This window comes from Chamaea fasciata, unplaced genomic scaffold (genome assembly GCF_029207755.1).
Source record: "Chamaea fasciata isolate MVZ Bird 193981 ecotype frontalis unplaced genomic scaffold, bChaFas1.0.hap1 SCAF_4, whole genome shotgun sequence".
Taxonomy (NCBI): domain Eukaryota; kingdom Metazoa; phylum Chordata; class Aves; order Passeriformes; family Sylviidae; genus Chamaea; species Chamaea fasciata.
This window is the reverse complement of record NW_027094089.1, coordinates 220,850-248,796: the sequence shown is the minus strand read 5'-3', so window position 1 is coordinate 248,796 and position 27,947 is coordinate 220,850. Positions and strand designations below refer to the sequence as shown.

Genomic DNA, 27,947 nt, shown 5'->3' with positions numbered 1-27,947 from the left:
AGAGGTCCTTACCTCTGTAGGCATTGATCTCTTCTCTGTGGAGAAGACAGGACAAAGACTGTCCGTTGACAGGACCCAAAGGAATGGCCTGAAGTTGTGGCAGGGGAGGTTTAGGTTTGGTTTAGGTTAGGTATTAGAAAAAGGTCCTTCCCTCAGAGGGTGGTAGGACACTGAACAGGCTCCCCAGGGAATGATCACAGTCCCAAGGCTGCGAGAGCTCCAGGAGCATTTGGACAATGCTCTCAGGCACTGGGGATGGCCTTGTGCGAGGCAAGGAGTTGGACCCCGTGATCCTTCCAACTCATGTATTCGGTGAGTCTGTGACTTGTGCTGTCCCGCCTCGCACGGTCAACATCCCTCCTCTTACAGGATGTCAGGAAGCAGAGCTGGCTCATGTTTAGAGAGATGAAATAAATGATAACCATCACATTAAGTCATCAGAGAGCCCAGGAAGCATCTGAGAGCTGCTTGATCTTACGTGTAGTGAAGTAATTTGCATAACAGGTTGAAGACTTTTCATCCTAATTGCAAGTGACTTTGAAAGCTGAAAGCAGGGTGCCAGCAGATTCAGTCTGAAGGGCAGATGGGGAAGGCCTGGTCGCTTCCTCCCACATCCGCTGCAGATGTGGAGGCTGGTTGCTGTGGTAACACACCCCCACAGGGATCCGGGGCTCCTGCTCACTGCATGCCAACAAGGATGGGAGACAGCATTTCTTCTCATTAGCTCTTAAAATAAGCCTGGTATGACTAAATTGCTGCAGCAATACCATAGAAATTAGTAACTGCCTAATTGCCACAACATGGAGGTGTCCTCACTCCATTCCTAGACTATTGCAATTGCTAAATGATCAATCTTTTTTAAAAAAAACCAACAAACCAAACTCCCTGAAATTCCCAACCTGTCCTCCTCCACCTGATACTTTACACCTATCTCCAATTCCCAGCAAAACCCCTGGAGCTCAGAATGCTGCACTCTAAAAAGTGAGCAGATCTTACTGTACTTGAATTAAAATTCTATGCAAGGAAGAATACTGAAACATATCCGCATTACAGCAGTGAGGAATTTATGTCAAGGTGAACATAGCCCAGGAGCTCACTGCATGTGAGAGCTGCCAAAGTTACTAATTAGCTGACAGAATGAGGAAAAGTAGTTGATGCAGGAACCAAGGCAGTAACTAGAGACAGCAACAGCAGCCCTGAAGTCTACTGAAGAGTGCCACGGTGCAGATGGTCTTCTGGAGCCAGAGGCAGTTTCAGGACTCTCAGGATAACAAGAGGAGTCAGCCTGCAGAGCTCTATGGAGGGAGAGAAGGTAGATGCACTCCCACCTTACTGCACTGTGGTGAGGCACAATGGAAGAAGCGTCTTGGCCTTTCTAAAGCACATGAACCCTTCTTTTGCCAGAGAAGCCTGAGTTTATTTGGATTACCTTAAACCTTTTTTCTGAACCTATTCAACGTCCAAACCTAGGCAACAAACACTTAAGTTATACAAAACCATACAGCAATGCTAAAGCAGAGGGCAAAGTAATTTAGCCTACCAGATACTTCAGCAAAAAACAATTATCTCCAAATAATTGCACTGTAGGAAAAAAACAAACCCTGAGGCTTCGATTTAAAAAGGGTACCACAAGCCAAAGAGAGCTGTAACAGCTGCCTAGGTTTAGGCATGTCTTTTAATCCCACCAATTTCACTGACATTGAAATGTTAATTTATGCCTGTTGAACTTTTACAGTGCTTTCCTGGACCTGGGCCAAAGGAAATGGGTGCTGCCTGCAGCTTGCACTGCAGAACTAGAGTATTTCATTCTGAACATTAATGATTAAAACAGTTAGACAGGGCTGCAGTGAGACACTGCTTTCCCACCACCATTCTCTTTTTAAAGAGGGCTCCAACAGATAAAGTTTTCCTCCACACACTCTACTGCCACAGGCAGACTTTTCTCAGATAATTTGGACAACTCTGAGCGGTTTAGGCCACTTAGAGAGCCTCTGTTAAAGGTATTAGCAAAAGCAGGTTTAATGTAAATGTGCAAAAGGGTGATGAGGTTGAATGACAGGGTTCACTCTGGTAACTGCAACATGGATGATGCACACAGCGGAAAATCTGTCTAGAATCAATGTAGGATGATTTACACAAGCACCATGGATGCCAAAGGCTAAGGGAGGCCCTGCTGCTGAGTCACTGGGTTCAGGCTTGGGCAGGGGTTTTTACGCCTGAAGGATTTAGCATTGCCTAACTGCTGACTAATTTAACATTTGTGAAATGATTCAATTCCTATAAGCACAGCAGGAATTTCATTCTAGATCTAAGATGGCAATATCCATACTATACTTCCATAGGGAATGTAAATCAATTTACACACACAGAAGAATATACGTGCATATACAAATATGTCCAAGGGTACCTATTAAAGATCAAATGCCTTTGCACCTCTCAAGAGGCAAGGGTTGAGCTTCGAGGAACAAGGGTGTCAGCCTAGGCCCATATCTTGAGCTGAAGCTCATGATTCAGATTTCCTCTTCTTTTCTGTTAAGGAAATTCTTCCATTGCATGTTTTGTTTCAGTAAAGTTTTGGGCTTTTTAAGGCTGGAAGGAATAGAAGAATGAAGTAACTACATATGCACAAATACATAATTTTGTGGACAACAGCTTAGTAAGAAAAAATAATAAGCTTTTATACAAATTAGGAAACTGACAAAGTATTAGCTAAGTATTACACTCCCAGACCACATCTCAAGCCAAAATCTGATTTAGGAGTCAATTGCACAGAATAGTTAATGCAGGTACATCTCATTCATTAATAGGTACAGCATCATTTAACACCCTGCAGAAGGAAAACAGAAATTCAAACTCATGTACAGATTACTTCAAGCATGGCTGTCATCCTGGAAATAGCTATGTCCATGTACCTACATCCACCTTTCAGCACAGAGCAACCTGAAGATCATCAGATCTAGTTAAACATGCGTTACATTCCCATCTCAAAAGTTTTATGGCCACAGCAGGACATCCCTCAGTGCCCTTCCAGCATATTGCCAGGACACCAGATCACAGCACTCTCCACTGGAGATTGAAACTGGCTTGTCTGCCTCAGTAACATACACTAATTTTGCTTTTATGATGGGGACCTTAATTAAAGGAATTCTTCTTCTCAATATTACCAGTGCAGGAGAGGCTACTACCCGTCTGAAAACTTGATTTTAGTTTTCTCACACCCCAATATTTTCACATTTTCAAAGCATCAAAACTTTCAAAGACCTAATAAAAGATTACTTTTCTTGTGATCCTTGTTTTAGCCCTCAGCATGTCTGTGAGTCTGACTATATAATACCTTGCTTCCTATGAGCTGGCACTTTCCCTTATCTTTCCAGTTAGTGTTCTTCCAGAACATGAAAAACCAGGTATCAGATCAGCAAGAATCTTAAGACTGTCATGTAAAAAAACAAAAAACAAACAAAAAAAAAACCACCAAAAAAACCACCATAATAAAAACAATCCACCACAGTATGATTCCATGGCTTTGCTCCCTCTGATAATTTGTAGTTCTCTTAAAAACAAAAGTGATGTCAGTTTGCTGGCTCTTCAGGTTTTGGGTTCTTCGCACAGATCTCATCCATCCCAGATGCGGCCAGACACTGGACATCTGACAATCAGAGAGGAGAATGCAGTCAGGGCTGCTTTTTGGCTACATCCAAGGCACTGAACATCAGTGACCGATCCTAACACACAATGGCCAAAGAACAGAATAGGAAACTCTGAGCAGTTCAGATTTTTCCCTGTATCAAACAACAAATAGGTGAAAGAAAAAACTAAAAATCACGCATTTTTCATTCCTAAATCTATTGGTCCAGTTTTGTCTCTTAGGATATGAAAAATTTTCATCACAACCTCATTCTCAGCACCTGCTCTAGACTCTCCAGGGCCTCGTCCAGAAGTCTCCAAACTCCAGAAGATGGAGAGGCAGTGTGGAGGCCCCTCTGGTCAAGGATGCCACACTGGTCTATTCCAAACACATCCCAGCTATTGCTGTTCAGAGAAGCTAAGGCTGTCAGAGAGGAAGAATTCCAGTTCAACAGTATCATCAGTGGTCTCTACTGGTACATTACCCTTTTCCACAGTGGGTGAAAAATGCTGTACTTCATGTCTTGAGGCCAATATCCTGGAAGTTCCATTGCAGGAGCATGTCTCTGGCTGAGTGATGTTTGGATGGTAAATACCTGGACAGGAATTGGGTTGGCAATGACTAGGGATGTAGTATTCCGCTGCCTCTGGACTCGATTCTTCTGGATTATGAAAAGGATAACTAGGCATGCAACAGGTCTGGGGACAGTTCTTGGTTTTGAATCCATGGTGAAGACCTAATTTAGCAATAAGGGGCTTCCCAACATTAACTTCCTTTCTTTCATCCATTGTATCTTCCATTCCTGAATACTCGTAGTGCAAGCAAACAGTGAAGATTAAATGTTCCTGTAAAAGCGGAAAGAGGGGGAGAGAAAAAGTTATACTTCCTCTCCAAATAAACACTACAGGAAACCTTTAGAGAGGCTCTGGTCTCCTGGAGGAGCAGAGTGAACTTTTTAGGAGCTAGAGACACTCTCTGGGCAGGCCTTGTTTCCTGAGGTCCTCTTTTGGTCACTACTTGTTCACTGAAGAGTCTGTATTAACAGAAGCACTCATGTTACCTCAACTGCCAAAAACACCGCAGAAGAGATGCCAGGCTGCGTCTGGCACAGGTGTTCATGACACAAAGATACAGAGACATTTAGCAGTGCCCCACTCTGCTGAAGTGAGACCCTTGCAAAAACTGTGTGCCCAGGAGCACAGCCTGATGATACACAACACTTTCATCTCCTACTCATGACTTTGTAAGAGGCAGTTCTGCTTCAGGCCATGTTCTTCCTAAAAAGCATGGGAACACCCTCAGAGCATGCAATAGGTGATCTGCACAAAAATAACCATCTTGGTCAGCATGGGCCTGGCAAATACAAAGGACCTTGCATGCCGGTTTCAGGACTGCATATGCATCAATTCCCTGCCTTTTACTTTTCAGCTAAAATTAAAGTCACTGAACTGTGTTATTATCCATTCTTTCCCTCCAAATAACTTACTACAATAACAATACACAGCTGCCTCAACAGAACTGCAAGGCAGCATAAATAGCGTCAATGATCTGGGCAAACTTGTAATGAATAGTTTATACTAACCCTTAGTTTTTGCAGAGAGCTCAGCCTGGTGTAGAGGCAGTGTTTGGGAAGGTCCTTTGATACTAAATAGCTTCCAGTTTCTTCAGGAGTTCCTTTATTGGCCTCTTTAGGATCTACATCCAGGTCCTGTTGCAAGGAAAAAAAGAGAACTTACGTGATGATATAGAATTTGTAGATCATAAAATAGTATTTCTTTCAGTTTGAGAAGTTGCAGCACTTCAGATCCATTTTACTATACAAGATGCAGCTTGATATGGGTGGAGCAGAAAATTTTCAACTTCAGTGGAGCAAGATCACGAGACAGCAGCAGGAAGCACTTACGAGTGGGAAGTCTGTGATGTGGGCTCTGCAAGCTGTGATTTCAGGGGGCTTCTTAACTATCCGTGTATAGATTATCATGACATTGGAGAACTCAGCTGCAAACCCCAACTGAATCTGAACACCACACTGGAATTCAAGGGACATACTTTCTGGAAGCTCTGCCAATAAATAACACATTGTTACAGTCTAAATATAAACTCATATAATTTTTCTTTTTCTATCATTTAACAAACAAGAACGAAGTGCTTGGTATCACAAATAAACATCTGCATCTCTGAAAGAGTCTTCCTGTATGACAAGTGGTCTTAGAAATGCCATCTCTGACCCTCTGTTCCAACTGTCAAAGAAATTTGAAGATGTACTCCAACAAGTTTAGGTGGAAAAGGTCTTAAACCCCACTGCCCTTCTTAAAAGGCTAGGAAGCCTGGAACTCATCTCAATCTTATTTTATTTTTCTTAGTTGTCTGCATTGAAAACTTCATCATGCACATTTACTATACAGTTCACTTGGCTGTTTTAGGGGATGACTTTAGAATGAGATCAATGACATCTCACAAACATCACTGCTAGACAGGCAGTAGTGGGAGACTGTCCCTGAAGGCAGACAGCCCGTACGTCTCCCCTCCAGTGTCTGAGTGGTCTTAAATATACTGAATGTACGTGAATCCTACACGTCACCTTGTTCATTACTATCTCATGTAGGGGTAAACCCCAACACAAAATCTTCTGACTGAACACAGTAATGAAAATGTAGCTATAAACTTGAATTTCTTCCATTTCCATTCAATAGTACATGCTCTCCCCTCTCCCACCATGGCAGTAGGATCATCTAAAAGCAGACTGTACCCTACCATGAGCTTTGGCCCACTGCAGGTTCCGTGCCAGGGACTCTGCAGAAGATGTGCTTTGTTGAACAGGATCAGTTAATGCCCTTTTCTCTGACAAGCTGCTGCGGATCTCCAGGGCTTGCTTGCCTTTGGTAAGGGGACACTTGCCCATATCTAAGAACAAGATGCAGAGAGGTTCTTTCAAAATCAATGCTGCTGCAATTCCAACTGAACTGTACCTTCCTGCAATGTGTGGTTGCTGTGGTTATGCCAGAGCCAGCACATCTGTAAAGAGCTGCAGTTTTGTAACTGCAACATTCCTTGCTCAGCTCTTCCTTCGCTGAAGGTCAAAGCAGCTCTCCAGAGCCCCGAGGGATTGCACGTGGCCTGGCCAACATTGTCCCTGTTCCTCAGAGCCAGTGCAAGCAGCATCACAGCTCTGACTGGGTAAGGTCCTAATCAGAGTAACTAATTTCAAGAATGTGAGTAATTCCATTGGAGGAGATTATTCTAAAGAACTGGCGGCAAGGGGAGTATTTTAGGTTTAGATACAAGGGCCCAATATTGATTATTTAACAGCATCACTAATGACCCACATGTCAGGACACAGTACAAAACTTGGCAAGTTTGCTGATGATTAAAAACTGGAAGGAGTGGCTGATAGCCCACAAGACTGTACTGCTCTTTAGAGGGTCCTGGCCAGGCCATGGAACTGGGCAGAGGGGAATGTCATGAAGTCCAGAAACAGGCCAAGTTCTGCTCCCAGGCAGGAATAATCCCTTGCACAGGTCCACAAAGGGCCTGACTCCCTGGGACGCAGCTCTGCAGGGAAGGACCTCGGGGACCTGGTGGCCACCAAGCTGACCATGAGTCAGCACTGCACTCTTGTGGCAAAGGCACAGCAAGAACCACAGTGCCAGCAGGCTGCAGCCTCTTCCATGGGGGCTGTTTCCAGGAACATTAATGGGAACATTCCTCTGGCACTGTCTGCACAGCACCTCTGTACTCCCTGACACCCAACAGCTGGGAATACTCACAGCAGTGCTTGTCCCGCTGCCTGACAAGTCAATCTTTCCCTGCACTCCTGAACAGAGCACAAAGCTCTGCGACATGCAGCTGCCTGAGGCTGCTGAACCCAGGGCACAGCTGGGCTGATGCACCTACTCACACCAGTCTGACACTGTTCTGTGCTTGGAGCAGGTGCTTGCACAGAGGCAGTATGCTTTCCCTCCACACTTTTCACTTTAGTGCTTCTCCCATCAACTCAAAAATACAATCATTGAACCAGGCAAATTAACACAGTGCACTGCCCTTTTTACTGCACTTAGAGAACAAATCATTATCATTGCTATAGCACTCTGAGGCAAGGAGGATCATGTTATTCGTTTAAATGAACATGCAAACCACTGGACTACCACAAGCAGCTGGCACCAGAGAACAGAAGAGCAGCTTTGTGGATGGACAATTCAAAGTTCCATGCTTTGAGAAAGGTACTCAGAGCAAATAAGGTTCACCTAAGTGGAAAGTATAAAACTGAACACTATTAAAGAAGCTCAGCATCAGGAATGTTGTTAATATGCTGCCCAGTAGCATCTGCTGTTGGAACAAAACACAAGAAAGAGATTTAAGTAGCGTAACACATTCACCATGAGAGGAAGGACAAGGAAGCAAAATTGTTTTCAGCTATGCAGACTGAGGAGACTGTTAGTGCAGTAAGCTGGAGTTCACCTTCTGCAACCTCATCAAGCAGAACAGTGACTTTCTTGTCTTCTAACAAACGGTCCTTCAGGAACTTCATGAAGATTCCATTGGCCAACCCCAACTGCTGAATTTCAAAAGCTTCTGCTCCTTGGCACCTGAGAGATCATCAGCATTGGACAAGGAAAAAACACTGAAAAACCTGCATGATTAAGAGTAAATTTATGTTGGGAATGGGGTAAGAAACCCTACAATTTGAAAACCAGGTTGTGTCCAAGGCCTGCACATCATGTTCCCTTGCAAGCAGCTGATGGAAGTTTCTCTTAAAATGACATCACAGACTAGACCTGTCCATCAAACTGCTCACATGAGGAACTTAAATTTATTATAGGTGACTTCAGTAAAGCTTCTGACTACTTCTATTCATCAGTTTTTGCACTTGGAACGTGACCAAGGTTACTGGCCCACAGCACAGTTCTGAAAAAGATCAGCTATACAATCTCAGTCATTTCTGTGGCACAGGAGAAGAAAAACAACCTTACGTTGCATATCCAAAAACAATGTTGGCCGTAACCTTCAGAGCATCCAAGATAAGAATTGTGTCGTCATATTCATTTCTGTAATAAATGGAAACACAAGAAAGTAAAATAGTAATTTGAGAACTAATAATGGCAACAAATTCAAAATACAAAGAAGAGCAGAGTTCAGAACCAGTAATTTGTTTCACTTCTGCAAGTCTGGAATGAATCCTGACTGCTCAAATACAAGTCAGCACCATGAACTTTGCAGTACAGTGAATTCTCAGCCTAAAGACTTCTCATCGGCATGAGGCCCAGCTTTCTGTTAAGATCCCCAAGAGCTGAGGTCAGCTCCTACCACCCAGGAATGCAGGAGATACCTTTTGCGACACATATCCAGCAGGAACACGTTGAGTCCCGTCTGCTTCTCCTGCATCAGCCGCAGGACGTTCTGCACGCACAGGCAGTTTGCTGAGCGGTAGGGATTCGGAGCATCAATAGGAACCATGAAACTGTTCCCATAGTTTTCGTAGCCATGGCCAGCATAGTATAACAAACCTGAGTTCAAAACAGGTGTGACAGTGAGCAGTGCATCAGACACTTCGGTCCACTTTAGCGCGTCAAAACCGCCGTGCACAGCGCTGACTGTGGGCCAGGGAGTTCACTGAAGCCACTCCAAACCACATAAGCGTCAACTCCACAATGCGCTGACACAATAAATTAAAAGAAGCACAAAAGTCACACATGCAATAGAATCAGTTACATATGTGCATAAACACACCACGTTAAATACTCTTAAAATGCTCTAAGTAGCTATGACCTCTAACAGAGACAGTCTGTTATGTGCGATGTGTAACTCACAGATAGGAACAAGGGAATGTGCCAACTGTAAAACATCTTCTCCACATGTGCAATTACAAAGCTCTGAGCAGCAGTAAGTCTGCAGTTTATAGACAGAAAAAAAAATTGCTGAAAAGTTTGGTAGGACTCCAGAGCACATCCCCATTACCAAACTACCAACAGCTCATGTTCAGTTGATTGCAGCCATATCTCCTAGTTACGGACTCATGACTCCTCTGGGTCTACTAAACAAACAAAATCTTTGCATGCTTACCTAGCCAGAAGTTATTATCCTGCTATCATGTCCCTCATGTGTCACTACACCACGGTCTACAACATTTTAAAGATTTAGAAACTTCAATAAAACATGCAATATTTTTGTAGGAAAAAACCCAACCTGATCAGGGAATTTAAGAAAGTTTTTTCTCACCCTGAGAAAGGGAACTGCAAGCTAGGACTTAGATTTTCCTTACATGAATAAAAATGTCCAATATTTAAGTTATATAAATTTGCACAAAGATCAGATGATCTTAGAATCAATGATCTCTACTGCCATGAAATGCAGTTACCAGGGGCTTGTATGATTTAATTGGATTTTCCCAATGCCTCTTCCCAGTGCTGGTTTTCCTTAATGATGCAAATTCCATCTTTTAAAAAGAATTTTTATTTATCTAGTCAAAGCAATCTATAGGTCAGATCTGCAACTAGAGTCCAGTGCTCAGCTGAATAAAAGTCAACAGAAATCTGACAATTTCTGCTGGATGGAGATACGACATTCTTATATATAAATTGTTATTCTTGCTAAAATTTGCTGAGAAATTTAAGGCACTACAACACTGGCACATTCACAGAAAACCCAAAATAAGCCTCACCCTAACATACTAAGATGATCTACTGTTAATTTAGCTCGTGGAGGCGGGCGTGCTAGATGTTTTCACCTTTTCACTAGTCACAGCTACAAGAAAGGAAAATATGAGGGCTACCTGAGCCTGGTGAGCTTCAAGAGAGCTAAAAATGGTATCAAGTGCAGCTGCATGACCTTGTTTCAGGCCCCAAGTTAAAAGGAAAGTCTTAATGTGATTTCCAGAGTTTGGATCTGGACCTACATCAGGGTTATATTTGAGATTCTATGTATCTGAGCGTATATTCTGTGAGTAATTGGACTGACTGACTACAGTCTTTTTCTATCCCTGGCAGATGACTGTGCTATGTGGCAAGTACCTGCAACAGTTAATATGTTGAGCTCGAGACCAGAAATAAATCTGCACATACCTGGGGTAAGTGGAGTAAACATGTTTGGAGGGCCTCAACGGAGACTCACACACAACAATTTTAAGTAGGCTCATGTTCCTCAGAGACGTCAGCGTTTCAGTGATATCTGCCTCCCTCCCTCCCTCCCTCAGTCCCTCTCATTTAAAAAGCAAGCAGCCTAAATATTTTTAGCCTCACAAACACACGAGTCTGTGCTTTTACCCTGTGTGGAATCTAATGTTAATTGCAACCTACATTTAGAAGAGCACAGACCAAGACAGCAGAGGAGACCATCACCATCACTTTGTTTACTACTCCTGCCCTTAAGGACCAGCATCTGAAATGCCACTTTCCTGGCAGTAAGCCAGAATTACACAACCTAGTAGGCATCAGGTTTATATGGGACTAAACAGCAGCAGTCACTATGTCTCTTCTATTTGAAGCTATGCCCACTAGAAAAGGCAATAAATCATTACCTATTTGTGCACTGAGAGCATCTTTCATAGGCTTTAAGCCATTAATAGCCACTATGCAGAAAGAACAAAGTGATCATTTAAAGTGAAGTAGTTATTGCCAAACACCACTGAAAAACTGTTCTGCTTACCTTTTATATCAACTGGCTGGATAAGTACAACTGCAAAAATATGCCATGTTAGAGCTTTCATTCATTAAAGCCTTTCAGTACTTTATTTTTCAATACTTTACATTCCTGTCCACTATTACAGAGAAAAATTGAGAAGGTGCAAGAATCTCAAAGCTCACCCAAACAGATAAGCCCATCTATTTCCCAGGGAATAATAAAAGCAAACTGCTCTCAAAAGCCTCATGTTCCTGCCAGAATGAGGCTGCGTCTCAGGCAGGTTTTGGCTCAGATATAAATGCCCAAATGCCAGAGCAGGCAGTTCTGCACAGACAGAGCATCAGGTAACACACCCTTAAAAAAACCAGTCATGCTAAGAAATAAGCTGACCTTGTGTTCCAAAAAGAGATCAAATAATGTTTTCTCAAATGGACTTTTACTACAGGAATTCTGCAATCTATTAAACAGAGACCTGGGAAAACTTTTTGGAAAATTTTTACTCTCTGTCCTAAATAATTTCTGGAGTTTTTTATACAATCTTAGCACATACAGTCTTAGAAAAATGACAAAATAGTGGCAGTCAGCCCAAAACGTAAGAACTTTTCTTACACTCCAAACCAGATCACTCTTGGCCTTTTCCATGCAAGGCTTTTGCTCCATGCATCAATTCCCTCATGCTCTCCCTCACTTCTGTCCTTTGCTTTGTCCCCCAAAATCAAATCTAGGCAATCAAAGTACTATCAATACTATCAAACAAAATAAAAGCCTGCACTGCAGTTCTAGGTGCGGTTAAAGAATAAAGTTCAAACATTTGATCTGTTCTAAAAGTAAAGGAACAGTAACACTTTAACCAAAGTCAGAGGATATGCTGGTGGGTGCCTTTAACTTATTCTTCCTGCTCTACCTACATTGTATTTACCCTGAAGTTTGTTTAGCAGAGGCAAATGCCAGATGTTTGCTACTCGATACATACAAAACTGACCTACTTCAGAAGTGATTTTATGTGTCCTTACCATAAACTCCTTTATCCAGGAGAAGTAAAAATTCATCCACTGCATTTCGCATCTCAGACTCAGTAAGATCCAGCAAAGAAACAACTTTGAAATCCAGCTGCCTTAGCAAACTGGTCAATTCATAGACATCTACCATTGGAGCCTTGAGCTGGGGATGATTCCAGTAGCTCATGTTTCCTATTAACAGAGCCACCTTGTCTGTGGCTGCCAAGACACACAGAGAAAAGAAACATGTCACATTTATATATAATTATATAATTATATATAAATAATTTATATATTCCACGGATTCAACACCTTTAAATTTAAGGTTCTCCAAAGTGAAAAGACTATCCAATCTCACTTCAGGCACAATATTTTATGTGATTTTACAGGTCATCCCACATCAACAATACAACTCAACTCCCTTTTCAGCCTGAAGAAAAAAACCTACCCACATGAGAGGGGAGCACTTACACCCCCCCGCCCCCCGAACCTGACAGAGGCCAGCAGCCTTTCCACCTGGTTTAGTATCAACAGGACAACATGCCTGACCACTCAGGTCTACAGTGCAAATTTAAGAATGTGATTAAAAAACCTAGCAAGTATTCTTCATAACATGTGTGCTATCCATCTCTTTATGAAGCTTCAGCTCAGCATCAAAGCATCCACATGACGGAACAGGGAGAGCTGAGCTTGCAAGGACAGCATTTCCTCAGCAGACAAGGTAACAATCCTTTCTATCACATCACCCCAATACCACTGCCTCCAAGTGTTTGAAGGAATGGAGCAACACACTGGCTAAGGCCTGGCCACAGGAATCTGAAGCAGTAAACTGAAACAGATGAGAAGCTGCAGACGCTTTGCAGGGTCACTAAAAATACTGGTGCCCTCAGCAGAGTTTACTCCTGAAAGGGCAAGCAAACATTCTAAAAGGACTACACAAACACCCACAGATCTCCCTCCCTGCAGCTCTCTGCCCCACAGCTCTTGCACTGGCAGTGCCAGTAGTAGCAATACTCAGAAGCAGCAAAATCTGCTTCCTAGATGTCAAATACATGCAAGTCATTTCAGTACAAAACTACTTACCCACAGGCCTGTGACTTGATTCTTCTTGTGGGTCTGCTTGAAACAGAAGGAAAGAGCAGCACGTCAGTGACCACAGAAAAGGAACTGCAACTTCCCCAGAGCCATAATCTAGTGGCACTGCTTTGTCTAACACTTTGCCAGTTTAATGCAAGAAAAAGCCCTCTTTTTGTTTTGGTGGGGTTTGAGGGTGTTTTGTTGATATTATTGTTTTTGTTTAGCTAATTTCCTTCACCCTTTTCCACAAAACCTGACAGGATGTGAGTAGCTAGTTCTATAGATTAAGAAAGACCAGATGCTGAACGTCACAAACTGTACATTGGCATTTTCAGTGGCATCTGAACAGTTCATCCTCTCCGAATACAATGCAGACATGCAAGGTGGGGATGCTTAGCAGGCATTCCCCCCGGGATGTGAAAATTCTTTTATTTTGTACCTTTGTCACAGAGGGTGGCAGAGCCAAGGCTGTGCCAAGAGAAACCTTAAACAGCATGCCAGTGTGGTACACCTGGATAACGTGACACAGGATGACAGAAAAGCCCTTCAGTGATTGAAACTAAGGCTGGGCAAACATAAATGTATTTGACATCTTACCCAGGAAACTATCTTTGGGAGCTGAGGTTTTGGGAAAACTGTATCAGGGATAATTCCCTCTAGAGCAACACTATGGATCTACACTTCTATAATAAACACCTAATAGGCTTCAAATCACACAGGCTGACTCCAACATGACTGTAAGAAATATGCCATTCAACATACCATGAGTGACAGCCAGACCCCTCACATCTTTTTCACCTTAATTACCTGAGAAAGCAGCAATGTGCTAAAACCACAGACAAGAAAGATAATTCCCTTTGTATCTGTGTAAGCACATGTGCAGCCTTGGGTGATTTTACAAACAGCAGCCCTATGATTCTCTATATGCTTCAAGTTAAGCCTCTTGGAACTAGAAAGCTGTGCTGCTCTAAAGGTGATACCACCTCCTGTTCAATTCTCAGTTACAAATACACCCAAATACTGTAAAGTTTATACTGTAACCCAGCGAGCCTTCAGTGGCTTGTAACTGAAAGGTGAAGTTCATAAAGTGAAGATGCAAAATTAAAGTTTTTCAAAACTTATCACTTACCTGATTCCTGAAGATCACTTAAATCTTCTGTGAAGGAAAACATCAATAAAATGATAGTTTAAACAAGAAGCAGAAATCCCATTTTATTAGTAAAAATGTCATGCCATTATAAGTGTCATGCCATTATTAAACAAAGCTGAACACAGAAAACAAACTACCTTTCTAAAATACCTTTGGCTTTGCATTTCTGCAAATCAAACCTTTTGTGTTTATTCCACACAGAGAAGAGAAGAGCAAATCCTATAGCAATACATTAAGCTGTGCTAGACACAGAATTACAGTACAGTAGATGTGAAAACAAAGAGGGGGACAGTTACGACACCTCAATCCCGCAGGCATGCAAGTAGGTTGAAGGAAAAAGGAACAAGATATCAGAATCATCCCACTGGAGAACAGATGTTTGAAGGGCTGCTGAACAAGCAACATCCTGAGGCAAATCTGATTTTGGGAAGCCATGTGTATTCAGAAAGACTTCAGACACAATTTTCAAACATTCTAAGTTATGAGGGGTTTCCCCTCTTTATTCTGAGAACACTGGGAAGCAGGGAAAAGAAAACTAACATCTCTGAAGCACCAGTGTTCTCTTGGAGCAGCCTTGCACCATTGTACACAATCCCCTGTGCTGTGAATATTGCAGACTCTGAGATGCTCAGTAGTCAAGGGGTGGTACCAACATTAAAGGTCACAACACGCTTCTTCCTCCCTGATGCAAAAATGCAAAGGAGAACAGAAATCATCCTAAGGAAATTGCTAGACACACTTCTGCAGAACATGGAGCTGACATTGGAACTAGCTCTAGCCAGCTCTCTAAGATCACCCAGGTTCCTGCACATCTCCAGATTTTCCTGCTAGGATGTTGCCTCCTGAGCCCCACCAAAGGAATCTCCAGATCTTTTTATTCATTTGAATGCCACAAAAGAAGAAAGTAGCCTGGTTTTTCTCCTGGGTGATCTGGATCATGGTGTCCTTGCAAAGAAAAGAGAAGCACATGCAGAAGGACTGTTGCATCATCCATCAGTGTTTTAAACCCAAGCTCTTAACCCACACATGCCTTTCAGCAACATGCTCAACAGCCTGTCATCCCATCACTGATTTTTAAAATTGATTCACAGCTAGAGGTTTACATTACCTTCTGTGCACTCCACTGCCATAGCTCTCCTTCCTTGCGTTTTAGGGAGGGGAAAAATTGGAAGACGAGCTCTCAGTCATGAGAGTTAGCATAGAAGGTGGAAGACAAAGGGCACTGTCAAGCTGCTGTGCAATCTGGCTTTCTTTACAGCAGTGTAAATCTGCATTGGTCACAACACTGTACAGTAATGATTCCTGAAACTCAGAGTAATAAACTAGGGTGTTTCTTAGGTTAGGAAATTACACAGTAGTATTGCCAGGTAGATCTGGAAGCTATACGAACAGATCTGCCCCTCTTCAGTTCACTGCAAATACACATGCACTGAAACATGTTCATTCATTCTACTTGAAATGAACAACCTCTCCTGATTGCTGAAGGAGTCCATGTGACAGAGTACATGTCCCCAGCAAGGGTTAAAGTTGTCAAAAATAATAAATCAGCTTGCAGTTTGCTAACAAGCCACATTCATGCTGGCAGGGCCAAAAAGGGATAGCACTTTTGTACTGGTTACCGTAAAAACCCAAACCTCTAAAATTCCATTTGCTGGATGCAAGCACTGGTGTTTTAACAAATGGATAAACTGAAAATATAGAAGGCATGTGCTTGGCTTAATGTTGAAAGTGTCAAAAATAAATTTTAGTGATGTGGAGGAAATGGACAAAGGAGCTGACCTCTACGAAATAGGAAAACTCCTTACCTATGATGACTTCTACTTTCTTGCTGTCTTCGTCCTCCCGGTCATTGAATACATGACACCAGTATGTTCCTTGATGTCCCACATCCACATCAGTTACCTATGCAAGCAGCATCACAATCATCCCAACAGACCTCCAAAAAATACCTGCATCAGGTATTTAAGCCTTGCATTGAAGCCCCACAGGCAAGAAAGAGTAAAAAAACTAAAAGCAGCACTTCAAGTGAGCACTTCATCAGAAGTTATCAAGGTCCTGAAAAAAACTGTTTTCTTCAAGGGAACTTTCTGTGGTCAGCTCAAGGTGGATAACATTAGCTCCCAAGTGCGGCCCATTGCTGTGACTTACTGTGTAGACATTTTTGCTCCCATTTGCCAAAGGAAATCCATTTCTGAACCACTGGTAATGAGGAATTGGGTTTCCAACAGCTCCACATTCTAGTACCAAAGCATCCCCCACTGTCAGGTTTTGTGGCTGAGGCTGATTACAAATGCACAACTTGTTTCCAGGCAAACCCATTAAGTGCCCTTAAACAATGGAAAGGAAGTAACAAGAAAAGGAAGTGTGAGACAACTTAAGCACAGCACCAGGGACCCAAGTGCCCCGAGGAAGAAGGAAGGCACTTTCAGAAGGCATTTTTGCCACTCACCATGAGGCGTATCCTGAAGCTCATAAACTTCAAGGCGTGCCCACTGACTGAACATGAAAGAAGATTCACTGTTCACTCGGCAGATGTAAAAGCCAGAATCCTGTACACTCACTGGACTCAAAACCAGCTCTGGGGAATTACCATGGGGAACCTGCATCACAGGTGAACCAAAAATACTTCAATGTCAATTGGTTTAATCTAAACCAGGATCAAGCATTATAATATTTATTTCCAAGTCAATAACACCATCCTCAACTCCTTCACTTACTCGAAACTTTCTGGTAGGCTGAGACAAGCGACCTTACGGCTTCCTTTCTGCCCCATTCCACATTCACAGCCCCAAGGAATTAAGTGGTGTGAATATAAGGAATTTTAGCACGTTCATAGGATTATTATCCAGCGTTTCTGAAACCTTCATGACTATTTATAGCAATCTTCTCTCATTGTGAATACGAGTCTTAAAAAAAGGACGATCCAAAATCATTATGTGTTATTTCCACTATTTAAAAACCTGGCATTCTCTATGAACTCTTACCTCCTTTTCCTGCTTGAACCACTGGTAGTGCACAAACGGGTGTCCTGTTGCCCAGCAGCACAACTTGACAGCCTGGCCAGAGAGTACTGCTTGAGAGTCTGGCTGTACAATGATCTTTATACCTTTAAGACAGAATTTACACATAGGAAAGTTATGAAGAAATACAAGTCCATCATTTAAATTTTCATTTAAATTGCCCTTGGAGCAAAGAATGTTTCTGTCATTAAATATACTTGAAAATAATTTTTTTGTACTGTGTATATGCACGGTTCCAGTTAGTTATATTACTTCAAGATACTCGAAATTGTCTTCCACTACACAAAATCCATGCTCAAAACGATCAGTGCTAGATGGAGTCCATGAAAGACTTAGAGCAGATCATTCAGGTATTTTAATTTTAAAGGAAATTTGTCTCATGGTATCACAGATCCCTTTTTGGAAAGTTTTCCCAGTTTTAAGCATTTGCTCACTCCCAACAATTTCTTTGAGCTGTTCAGGTTAAGGCCCAGCCTGAGGGAGTCAAAGCAGTCCAAAAGCCAGGGCTGCAGTGAAAGCACAGCCCAGAACTGACCTAAATAGCTGAGACAGCGGAGAGCCTCTGTGTGCTCCAGGGCCTGCAAGGACTCTGCCAGCTCCACCACAGTGCAGCCTCGATCCCCCAGCAGCTTCAGGAGACTCCAGCTGGGACTGCCTTCTGCCTCCAGCACCTGGAGGGAACACTGCTCCAAATCCAGAGGGCTATGGAACAACATGAGGAAGACACAGCACAGACCTTCTTAATACGTTTTTCTCAGAAAGGACCTGGGTCAACAATCACTTGTAGATAAATAAAAAGAGTTTTAAAAATAGAGATAGGAAAGTCCTAGCTGATTTGGACATATTGATAGCATTTCCTTCAAGTTTCAGGAATTCAGAAGTTACTCAGTGACACCTCCATAGCCAGAAACTGGTATTAGTGAGCTGGATGGTACAAGAGATGTGTATACCTCACGATTCTCATCAAATGTATTAAGAAACTTTATATTTTTCACTTTTAGAGTCTCAGCAGAAAAAGTAGTACAGCACCTTTCATTTCCACGAGCCTAACTCAGAAGCCGTAGGGAGTGAGTCAGGCTCTTAACTTCAAAGTACAGGAAGACTGATTTGAAAGTGGCTGTAAGCAAGTGACTGCTGGGGCCCAGCCTAGCACACCGACTGTGCAGTGCAGTTAACTGCGTAAGAACCTAAGAGTTTCAACTTTGCCGTTGTCATCACTCATTCTCAATCCAAGCGGATTCAATCAACGCAAGCTGATGAATCCACGGCCATGGACTCTCCTTGACACATTTAGGAAATGCCTAAAGGGAATACAAGGTTACGTATTCTCGCTAAAAAGATTCATCAACGTTTCTTTCATTAAATCACAGTGCCACGCAAGCCTGGGGACAAGATACCTTCAATATGTGGTGATACCTTCGCTTATCAAGCGGACTTTCAGTGTTTTACGGGATTAGACAGAGAGAGACAAACACCCGCCGCTGCCCCCGCGCCCCGCCGCTGCGCGCGCTCACCTCAGCCGCACCGTGCCGCGGCTTCCCGCTCGCTGCGCCAGCTCCCGCCAGCCCTTACCGGGCGCCGCGCGGTCCAGTAGCTCGCTGAGCCTGCGGAGCAGCGGCCCGGCCAGGCGGCTGAGGGGCAGCGGCCCCGCCGCGCCGCGCTCCATCGCTGCCCGCCGGGGCGGTGCTGCCGCCCGGAAGGAAGCGCCGCGCGGGGCAGCGCGGGACGGGGCGGCCGGGCGGGGTCCGCGCTCTGAGGGGGCCGCGTGCTGAGGCCACCGCGCCGTGAGGGGACCGCTCCTGACGGGACCGGGCTCTGGGGGGACCGCTCCTGACGGGACCGGGCTCTGGGGGGACCGCTCCTGACGGGACCGGGCTCTGGGGGGACCGCTCCTGACGGGACCGGGCTCTGGGGGGACCGCTCCTGACGGGACCGGGCTCTGGGGGGACCGCTCCTGACGGGACCGGGCTCTGGGGGGACCGCTCCTGACGGGACCGGGCTCTGGGGGGACCGCTCCTGACGGGATCGGGCTCTGGGGGGACCGCTCCTGACGGGATCGGGCTCTGGGGGGACCCCTCCTGACGGGACCGGGCTCTGGGGGGACCGCTCCTGACGGGACCGGGCTCTGGGGGGACCGCTCCTGACGGGATCGGGCTCTGGGGGGACCGCTCCTGACGGGACCGGGCTCTGGGGGGACCGCTCCTGACGGGACCGGGCTCTGGGGGGACCGCTCCTGACGGGATCGGGCTCTGGGGGGACCGCTCCTGACGGGACCGGGCTCTGGGGGGACCGCTCCTGACGGGACCGGGCTCTGGGGGGACCGCTCCTGACGGGATCGGGCTCTGGGGGGACCCCTCCTGACGGGACCGGGCTCTGGGGGGACCGCTCCTCAGGGGACCGGGCTCTGGGGGGACCGCTCCTGACGGGATCGGGCTCTGGGGGGACCGCTCCTCAGGGGACCGGGCTCTGGGGGGACCGCTCCTGACGGGATCGGGCTCTGGGGGGACCGCTCCTGACGGGATCGGGCTCTGGGGGGACCGCTCCTCAGGGGACCGGGCTCTGGGGGGACCGCTCCTGAGGGGACCGGGCTCTGGGGGGACCGCTCCTGACGGGACCGGGCTCTGGGGGGACCGCTCCTGAGGGGACCCCTCCTGAGGGGACCGGGCTTTGAGGGGCCGCGCCGTGGCGTCCCCTTGGCCGGCCTTGCGGACACCTGAGGGAACAGACCGGGTGTGGTTGTACCCCTTGTTAAAATGGGAGTGTTGTGTATCCGACTGCGAGGGCGAGACCTCCTGCAGCATCCCCAGCTGGCGCTGAGAAGGCGGAACGTGGCTTTGGAACCGGGGCTAGGCCTTAAATCAGACAAAGCCCACAAGGACACTGAGGGCAGGGGGTGCGCTTTGAAGAGAAACAGCTTTATCCAACTGCAACCAGCACGGCCATGGACTCTCCTTGACACAACTTTCCCCAGCCTGCTGCCAGTCTCCAAGCGTGCAGCGTAAGTGTCAGGCACCGTGCGTCCTTTTAGCGAGGGAGAGGAGGGACTGCTCGGATAGAGCCTCCCAAGGAGATGTTCTCGTGAGTGATCATCATCATTGCAAACGGACAGATGATCTGAGGTGAATTCTCACCTCTCTGGTACTGCAAATTGCTCAAAGTGGACTGGAAGTGCCTAAAAAAAGTAATTTTACTAGTATTTTTAATCAGTGATCAAACATTTGGGTTGCTCAGAGAGGTAGTAGATGCCCCATTCGTAGAAGTGTTCAAGAGCAGGTTGGACGGGGCTTGGAGCAACTTGGTCTGGTGGAAGGTGTCCCTGCCCATGTTGGTGTTGGATGGTGTTAAGGTCCCTTCCAACCCAAACTGTTCTGATTTGAATGTGGCTGTCTCTAATTTCTTTGGGGGTTATTTTGACTATTAGGCTCTTATATAAAACATAGATATACTTATTGCTATTTCTGAATGAGGGTGGTTGGAGGTGCTATATTTATTGCTCAACACCTCAGTCTAGATAACACTGGAAGCAAGAAGTATTTAGCCCTGTAGTATCTCGTAGCCAGTTTCGCTGCACGTCCTACAAAATGCTTAAGAAAAAATGTGGCACAAAAGTTGCTTTTCAGCCTCTTCCAGGTACCTTGAGCTCAGGGCAGTCTGTGCAATTCATTCCAGTTTGTCGTCCTGTGTGAGACTTGTCTCCTTGGGTACTAAGAGTGGAAATACTTTCTTGCTTCAGGATTCACTTATTTGCCTTTGAGAGGCAATGAGAATCATTGGGTGAATTTCTGTGTAGGGATTTTGAAATGTCCACTGTCCACCTTTGATTTTCTCAGCCTGCTTGTTAGGCACTGTGGAATTTCTCATGCTCAGCAGAACTTTTGCGTGCTTAACTTCCAGCAGGTAAGAAATTCCAAATGTGCCTAGGAGAGCAGTGAGCCACGTGCTTCAAAAAACAACACAGTGCTTTGTTATGAAAAGCTAAGGCCAACATTTCCTCTCTCTCTAGGCCATTAGGAAATTCCTATGGACGTCTGTGGAAGTAGGATGTGCCCTCTTCTCACTGCCAACTCCCTGTCTGGCACAGGTTTTCCCAGGAAGGGCCATCTGCTGCGTGTAATGAAATCGTCTCTCTTAAAAGTCAGACTGTTCAGTGATCAGGCTCCGTATCCTGAGGTCACACTCCCAAACACCACCGAAGCCATCGGCTGGCTCCTGGCTCGCAGCTCCCAGCAGTACGCACAAATTCAGCCTGCTTTGTCTCTAGCAAGGAGGCCCAGCCCAGGACCGGCCTCTCCCAGAACGTCCACAAAGAGCTCGAGGGTAAGTGAGGGGTCGGGGTGTTTGCACTTTGAAAATTACTTGTCTGCTTTATTCGCCTGTGGGCAAATAGAATGTGTATCATAAAAGACAAATGAAGGAAGGAGAGCAAGTTTATGCACTACATGGATGTGTTTATATGGCTATTGACCAGGAAATGGGATTTGTTATTTCCTTCTGCTAAAGAAGAGTCATTTTTGTTTATCCTGATAGATTTGGGGTTTTTAAAACATGTTGCATTTAGAATTCTGCTCACTGTTTCTGAAACTACACTCTGGTAATAGTACCACCAATTCCACCAAATCTCAGTGAGACAAAATTGCAAAACTTCTGCGAAAGCAAGCTTCCTTCTCTAATGAGTGCGGAAGTGATACCAGGTATCCTGAAAAACACATCTATTCATTCTAAATATTTATTGCATGGGCTACTACTCATTAGGTTAAAAGTTCCTCCATTCTTGAGAAAAAGATTTGGTCTCTTGTTAGCAATAGATGATTCCCAGGCTTCATGAGTTGCTCAGTCTGACGGGGTCAGATGCTTGACAGATGTTAAAAATAGATGAAGACAGATCAGTGTTAAGAGTTGTGCTGTGATCGCTTATTTTAATTGCTCTATATTAAGGTGTTTGTTTGACATGTGCAGAGCCAGTCATTTATTATTCCATTTAGCTGATGAATTATGGCTGAGGTGTTCTTGTACTGTGGTGCTGTTTACAGTGGGTACTGCACGAATCAAAATGTTGTCAAAAAGCCTTGGATATTGGCAGTTGAAGAACCACAATATATCACAGAATTTTTGGCAAGGGCATATTTTCCAGTCATCTGCTTTTTGAACAGCCACAACTTCACTGATATTTTTCTTACCTAGGCCTTGTTAATCCAAGAGATAGTGTGATAACTGGTTTAGATAATACAGCGTGTCTGTAGTTCTGTTTCTGGCACTGTGCACTCTTTGACAAGTATGCTGCTTGAGGGGTTCCATTTGGTTGTGGTATTTGAAGGACTTGGAGAAGAATAATGTGGTTACAGTTATTGTTTGTATTCGAGACAGAACTCCTGTGAGGTGAAGAAAGGAGTAGAAAATGCATCCTTGTAAATCTGTGCACCTGTGGGTTCTCATTACTACCCCATCAAATGTTTCACCCTGTAGTAGGCTCACAGCTGTATAAATCCTTACTATAGCCCTGCAGTGAGTAGAGCTCACTAAGTCACAGTGAATTCTGGAATTCTGGTTTCTGTTCTCGTGGAGGCTGTTACTTTTACAAGGTAACAGTTTAAGAATATAATCATGATCACAACACACTTGGAAAATGTTTTTATGTTGTTGCAAGTTGGAAAGCTTGTATAGACTAATAATGGTGGATCTGAAATTTCATGTGGAACTTGGTTCCATTAGTACTTACGGATGCACTGAGCTTAAAAGATTCATAGTGTCAGTGCTGGTGAAACTTTTAACCAAAACCTTTTGAAATCTTTGATTTCTATTAAAGGAGAAGTTTAAACAGAGAACATAAGGAAAAGGATTTAAACATAGCAAAACATTCATGGCAACCTTTTTGGGAAGATAAAGTTATATGTTTCAGATAGTAAATATATTGTATGTACTTCCGTACAGAACATATAATACTTCATTTAAGAAATGTAAATATGTGTGTAATGTCTGTGTGCATCCTATAGCAGTTCTTTCCGCTTTTTTATATTGTTTCTGTTCTACTTTTGCTGCTTTCTGTTCCTTTAATCAATATTTCTTACATCCTGCTGTTCATACCAGCAAGTTTTATGGTTGGATCTATGTAGTTATGACCATTTCTGTTCATCATCAAGACAAGTTCTGTGGTTATTGGTGGTTTAGTTTGGAGATATTTCATATTCATCTTAAATGAAGTCTAATTATATTGACCAGCTTTCTTCGTGGTTTAGCTGCCTGCCAGTGAAACATCTCTTAAAGGGATGCATGGGAATGTATATGGTATGCTCAGGCAGGTGGAGAAGGACCTTTTGCTATACCTAGGAACAGTAGTAAGGCAGGCTAGTCAGGATAGGACAGGACAGGACAGGACAGGATGGGGTATAATTGTGTTGTAAAAGAATAACTCCAGATCCTGAAGTTCATCCTCTGGAGTGGAGGCCACAGTAGGAAGCTCAGCTGGCAGCTGGGGAGCTGTCTCAGACCAAAAAGCTCAGAGTAAAAAAAAGCAAAGCACACAAGCACTGACTCTCAACAGGGTCTGTCTGCTGGAGAAATGTTTGAAGAACAGGTGAGCAGACTGCATGTTGCTCACATGCACATCCCGCTCAGGTACACCTATGTACAAAGGAGAAGGGCTGACCTTTTTGTGTGTACAACTTTAGTGAAAGTTAATCCTCGATGACTTAAGGTGAAGGGTTCTGACAGAGTTGGTGTGACCAGCAGCAGTTCAGTTCCTGCAGCTCTGAGCCCCAGGCACTCTGAGGCACACAGTGTTTCTGGAGCTCTCTCTCATGTTTCAGGTATCCCAGAACTGCTGTCAGCTCGGTACAGAGAGCCCAAAGTGTTGGCTGATGAAGGGCTATTGCCCAATGCAAACCACTGTGGCACTATCAGTGTCATTCCCCGGTGTTCTGCTGAGATATCTCCCGTGTGGGCTCACTCGGCCTCTCCCTTCTGCTCCTTTGGGCCGGGTGGGCGTGGGGCAGGTCCCTGGCAGGCCCTGATCTGAGTGGGAGCTTTGGGGGGTCGCAGCTTGGCTCCATCGAGGGGTGGGCATTGACCAGGTGCTCATTGTGTCAAGGGAATGCGTGGGACAGATAATGGGACGCGATTCCTGGGTGGGCGGGCAGCTTTGGGAAGGTGCTGAAAGATAGGAAGGAATCCTACTGAAAAGGGTGTGGGCTGAGGAGGGCCTGCACACGAAACAGAGATTACTCCATGAATAGATCATAAGTAAGAGAAAAATGCTTCAGAGATGCCATAAAGGGATTTTTTCCACTGACTCTTGAGAACCTCACAGAAAGGCACAAATTCACTTTTGGATTGACAAAATGCACAAGCTTCCTGTATAAATATTCTCTGTGAATATAAAATTGCTTACAAAGGAAGATTTTAATTTTGGTTATAATTTATTAAAGTAGGAAAGAATGTGATGCCAGAGAAGAAATTTAATGGCGACTTTTAAAGTTTAATCAAGTTTATGTTTTTTTGTCAGGTAATTTTTTTTCTGACATTAGTAATAATCCCACAGGTCCTTTTGAAATCACTAGAAGTGGCTTTGTCACCAAACTTCCTACAAAATATAAAATAATTTAAATTTTATTCCTTCCATGTAAAAGTGTAATTCAAAACTGTTTTGGTCTTAATTGAAATAAATGTGCAAATTTTGGACATATTTAAAAACATATAAAAATAAGGTTCAAATTGGGAAAGATGTCATTTCAAGGGCAGTAATTGTGAACAGTCAAATTTTATATTTAAAATTTCAGACTATTTTCACTATGAATAGTGAATAGGCTTTTCACAACCAGTGTGGAATTATGACAAAGTATGAATTTAAAATGAAAAATCTCTTCTGAAAGCTGACTTGAATTTGTTTTATTATATACTTGCCTTACGAAACATTGGGTGATTGTTTTAGCCATTTTGACACCTTTCCCAGCCATTATTTTGTTTATTATTATTTGAAATGAATTGTTTTTCAAAAACACTGATAATTTCCTGCCATCAAAGGGTTTTGGTGAAGCAGCTCCACCTGTCTCTTGCTTCCTTGTTAATCTGGCTACTGCAGGTTTGCATCGGTTCAATATTTCTCCTCAATCACACCCAAGCACAGTGGTCAGGTTACTGTTCTCACGCTGCTCCCAGCTTTGTTCTCCCTTAATCTCAGTTTCCAGGCACTGAGCTCAGGCAGCAGCAGACCCTGCTGAGCATAAACGTGTGTTTCATTCACCTCAAGGCCTACCATAAAAATTCCCCCGTGGTTCTGGTCAGTACGAAATGGAAAATCTGTTTACAGACGGTTAGAGAGCCAAACAGGCATATTTCCTACCATGACCTGCTCGAACCTCGTGTGTGAATTCCTCTTGTGTGGCTGTGCTTTGGTGTCTCCTGTTGTGAGCCAGGACCTGATTCATCAGTGGCTTTTAGAGTGAGTTGGGACCAGCAGCCACAACACCCTGGCATGTTTGAATGTTCTCATGTCTTCTGCCAGCAAGTGTTCAACTCCCAGTTTCTCAGGAAGTGAGTTAATTTTCAGGTTACTAGTCAACAGCTGATGGTAAATTATCCTGGTCTCTCCCGTTCCTCTTCCCTCTGTAAATTTCATTGTGCATCTTCTGTCACAGGTTTTTCTGATGAGCTGAGAGGGTATCATACTAAAAGTTCTCTTTCCAGTTTCTATCCAAATTCAGTAATTGAATTTTTTTTTAAAATCTCAGTACCTTCTATTTTCTTCCCAGATTAAAAAAAAAAAAAAAAAAGTATCTCTTTGTCTTGGGTGGAAAACCATAATTTATTGCAGTTTTCCTCCTGGAACGTTATTTTGCTTTAATTTCTATGGTTGCATCTGACAGTGCATGGAAATCCAATGTAATTTTCATAAGGAGAAATCTGACAGCTCTTTTCCCGTCGATGTCAGAGTGCAGCCAAACTGAGGTAACGATAACTAGTACAATGGTGTTAGTAAAGGCTCTTCTGTAGTCAATCTGCATTAAAAACCTGTTGCCAAAGCTCTTTTCAGCTGGTGAAATTACCATGCTTTTAAAATAATTTACAACCTCCAAAAAAGAGGAGATAGACATCTGGTCTTCTGAAAAGTGAAGATTGGAGAAGTGTTGAAAGAAAGCAACAGGAAACATTGGGCCAAATGCGTATTTAAGAGGAGAGGCTGAACTCTGGAGGGTAATTCCATGGTACTGGAAAATGGATGAGGAGAAAATTAGTCTCTACTGCTCCATTTTCGTTCTGTTAAATATATTCCTTAGAGTTGAAAAGGAAAGCAGGGTGTGATCAGGAAGGCCGGTCTGGTTGCCTCAGGTGCTGTTTGTCCGTGCTCCTTGGTGTACGTGGACTCAAACTGTTTGTCACACATCTAATGTTGTGTCCTTCCTGCTGGGCAACTTTGTCCCCTACTTTTCAGCCCCCGGGTGACTGTGGAAAAGGCGTTGGTGGCAGGTTTGCCCAAACGGAACAAAGATATCTCTGGTTGCTTAGTGCTGTTAAAGGAGAGGCCGACTGCAGCCGGTCATGCAGCCGCTGCTGTTCCACACCAGGCTCTAGCCCAGCTCCACGCTCTCTCCTCTGGTCAGCCCGCAGTAGCCGTGACACGGAGCTGGGCAGCGGCGGGGCCCTGGCGGCAGTGCTGGGAAGGGCGGGGCTGGGGGCTCTGCTTCCCGGACCAGGACACGAGCTGGAAACATCCTTTACAGCCGAAGCACAGAGAGGGAAAAAGAGAATGAGCAGAGGTGCCTTTAAATGGCTTTGTCGGATTACGTGGCAAGAAAGCTTTTCCTGGGTGCTCTTCATCAGTTCTGGAATAAGTGTTAGTCTGGCATCGTCCAGGAGGTCAAATTTACTCGAAACTGCTAGAGTACTTTTTCAGTATGACCAGTGTCACACCTTTTCCAGGGTGACCGATGAACCAGAGTGCCCCTAGCAGTGTACAAAAACATCTCAAGAATCTAAGGTCCTAAAATCTAGGCATGCTAAGGAAACAAGGGCTTTGTTACAGGAAGAGAGAGGTGATTCCACATTTCTTTGGATTCAGCTAGTGGAAGGCTTTTGGTGTATTTCACTTGGATTTTATTTAAATTCAGTGTTGCCACACCACCATGCTACTGCACACCCACTTGAGGGGAAAACTCGGGATGAGCAGGAAATTGAAGCCAACCTGCCTCCTTTTATTGTTCTTGCAGCACAGGAATGACAAATACCAAGCCAGAGCACAATAGAACTGCTTTAAACAGAAATTTCCCTACACAGTCTAAGCAGGCTGGTTGTTCTGGGCATTTTTACAAACAGAGTTTGGGTTTTATGTCCCAATGATGCCAATTCAAGGAACAGCCTGCTGTTTTGCCAATGTGACTACTAAAACAGCAGGTAGGTGTAGGAGTGGTGTACATGTGGAAATGTACATTGTCTGCAGGTTCCTGTTTGCATTTAGAAAAGTTGAAAGG

At 44.3% G+C, this 27,947-nt stretch overlaps 2 protein-coding genes across 13 annotated transcripts in view; one reads left to right on the top strand and one right to left on the bottom strand.

Annotated features, from left to right (window-relative positions):
• Positions 1–2,653: 2,653 nt before the first annotated feature.
• MALT1 (MALT1 paracaspase) lies at positions 2,654–19,153 on the bottom strand. 2 transcript variants are annotated; one of them, XM_066180629.1, is made up of 18 exons: positions 19,002–19,153; positions 18,023–18,189; positions 17,452–17,573; positions 16,917–17,067; positions 16,616–16,794; positions 16,273–16,369; positions 15,576–15,608; positions 14,447–14,473; positions 13,324–13,359; positions 12,256–12,459; positions 8,952–9,129; positions 8,596–8,670; positions 8,084–8,211; positions 6,380–6,529; positions 5,529–5,686; positions 5,208–5,333; positions 4,110–4,470; positions 2,654–3,646 (listed from the first exon to the last, which is right to left on the bottom strand). In XM_066180629.1, the coding sequence occupies exons 1-18, from the start codon at positions 19,151–19,153 to the stop codon at positions 3,570–3,572; spliced, it is 2,421 nt and encodes an 806-aa protein (XP_066036726.1). In that variant the 3' UTR covers positions 2,654–3,569. The 2 variants fall into 2 exon arrangements, with proteins under 2 accessions (XP_066036726.1, XP_066036725.1); XM_066180628.1 differs by having other exon boundaries at positions 2,654–4,470.
• Positions 19,154–19,999: 846 nt separating this feature from the next.
• Positions 20,000–27,947, top strand: part of ALPK2 (alpha kinase 2) — a 54,847-nt gene continuing 46,899 nt past the window's right edge. For 6 of the 11 annotated variants that reach the window (XR_010720451.1, XR_010720450.1, XR_010720448.1 and 3 more), the window contains exons 1-2: positions 20,008–20,485; positions 21,491–21,804. The gene's annotated coding sequence lies outside the window, so the exon portion shown is untranslated. Of the gene's footprint in view, positions 20,486–21,490; positions 21,805–27,947 lie in introns of all 11 variants that reach the window. The other 5 variants (XM_066180627.1, XM_066180626.1, XM_066180625.1 and 2 more) reach the window with 3 other exon arrangements.

Bases quoted from the DNA above. Each gene is read 5' to 3' on its own strand.
- MALT1 (XM_066180628.1), bottom strand. From the start codon at position 19,153: ATGGAGCGCGGCGCGGCGGGGCCGCTGCCCCTCAGCCGCCTGGCCGGG. The intron at 12,460-13,323 runs GTAAGTAGTTTT...GTGTCTTGGCAG, and splicing joins ATCAAGTCACAGGCCTGTGG to CCACAGACAAGGTGGCTCTG. The intron at 4,471-5,207 runs GTTAGTATAAAC...CCGCTTTTACAG, and splicing joins GCTCTCTGCAAAAACTAAGG to GAACATTTAATCTTCACTGT.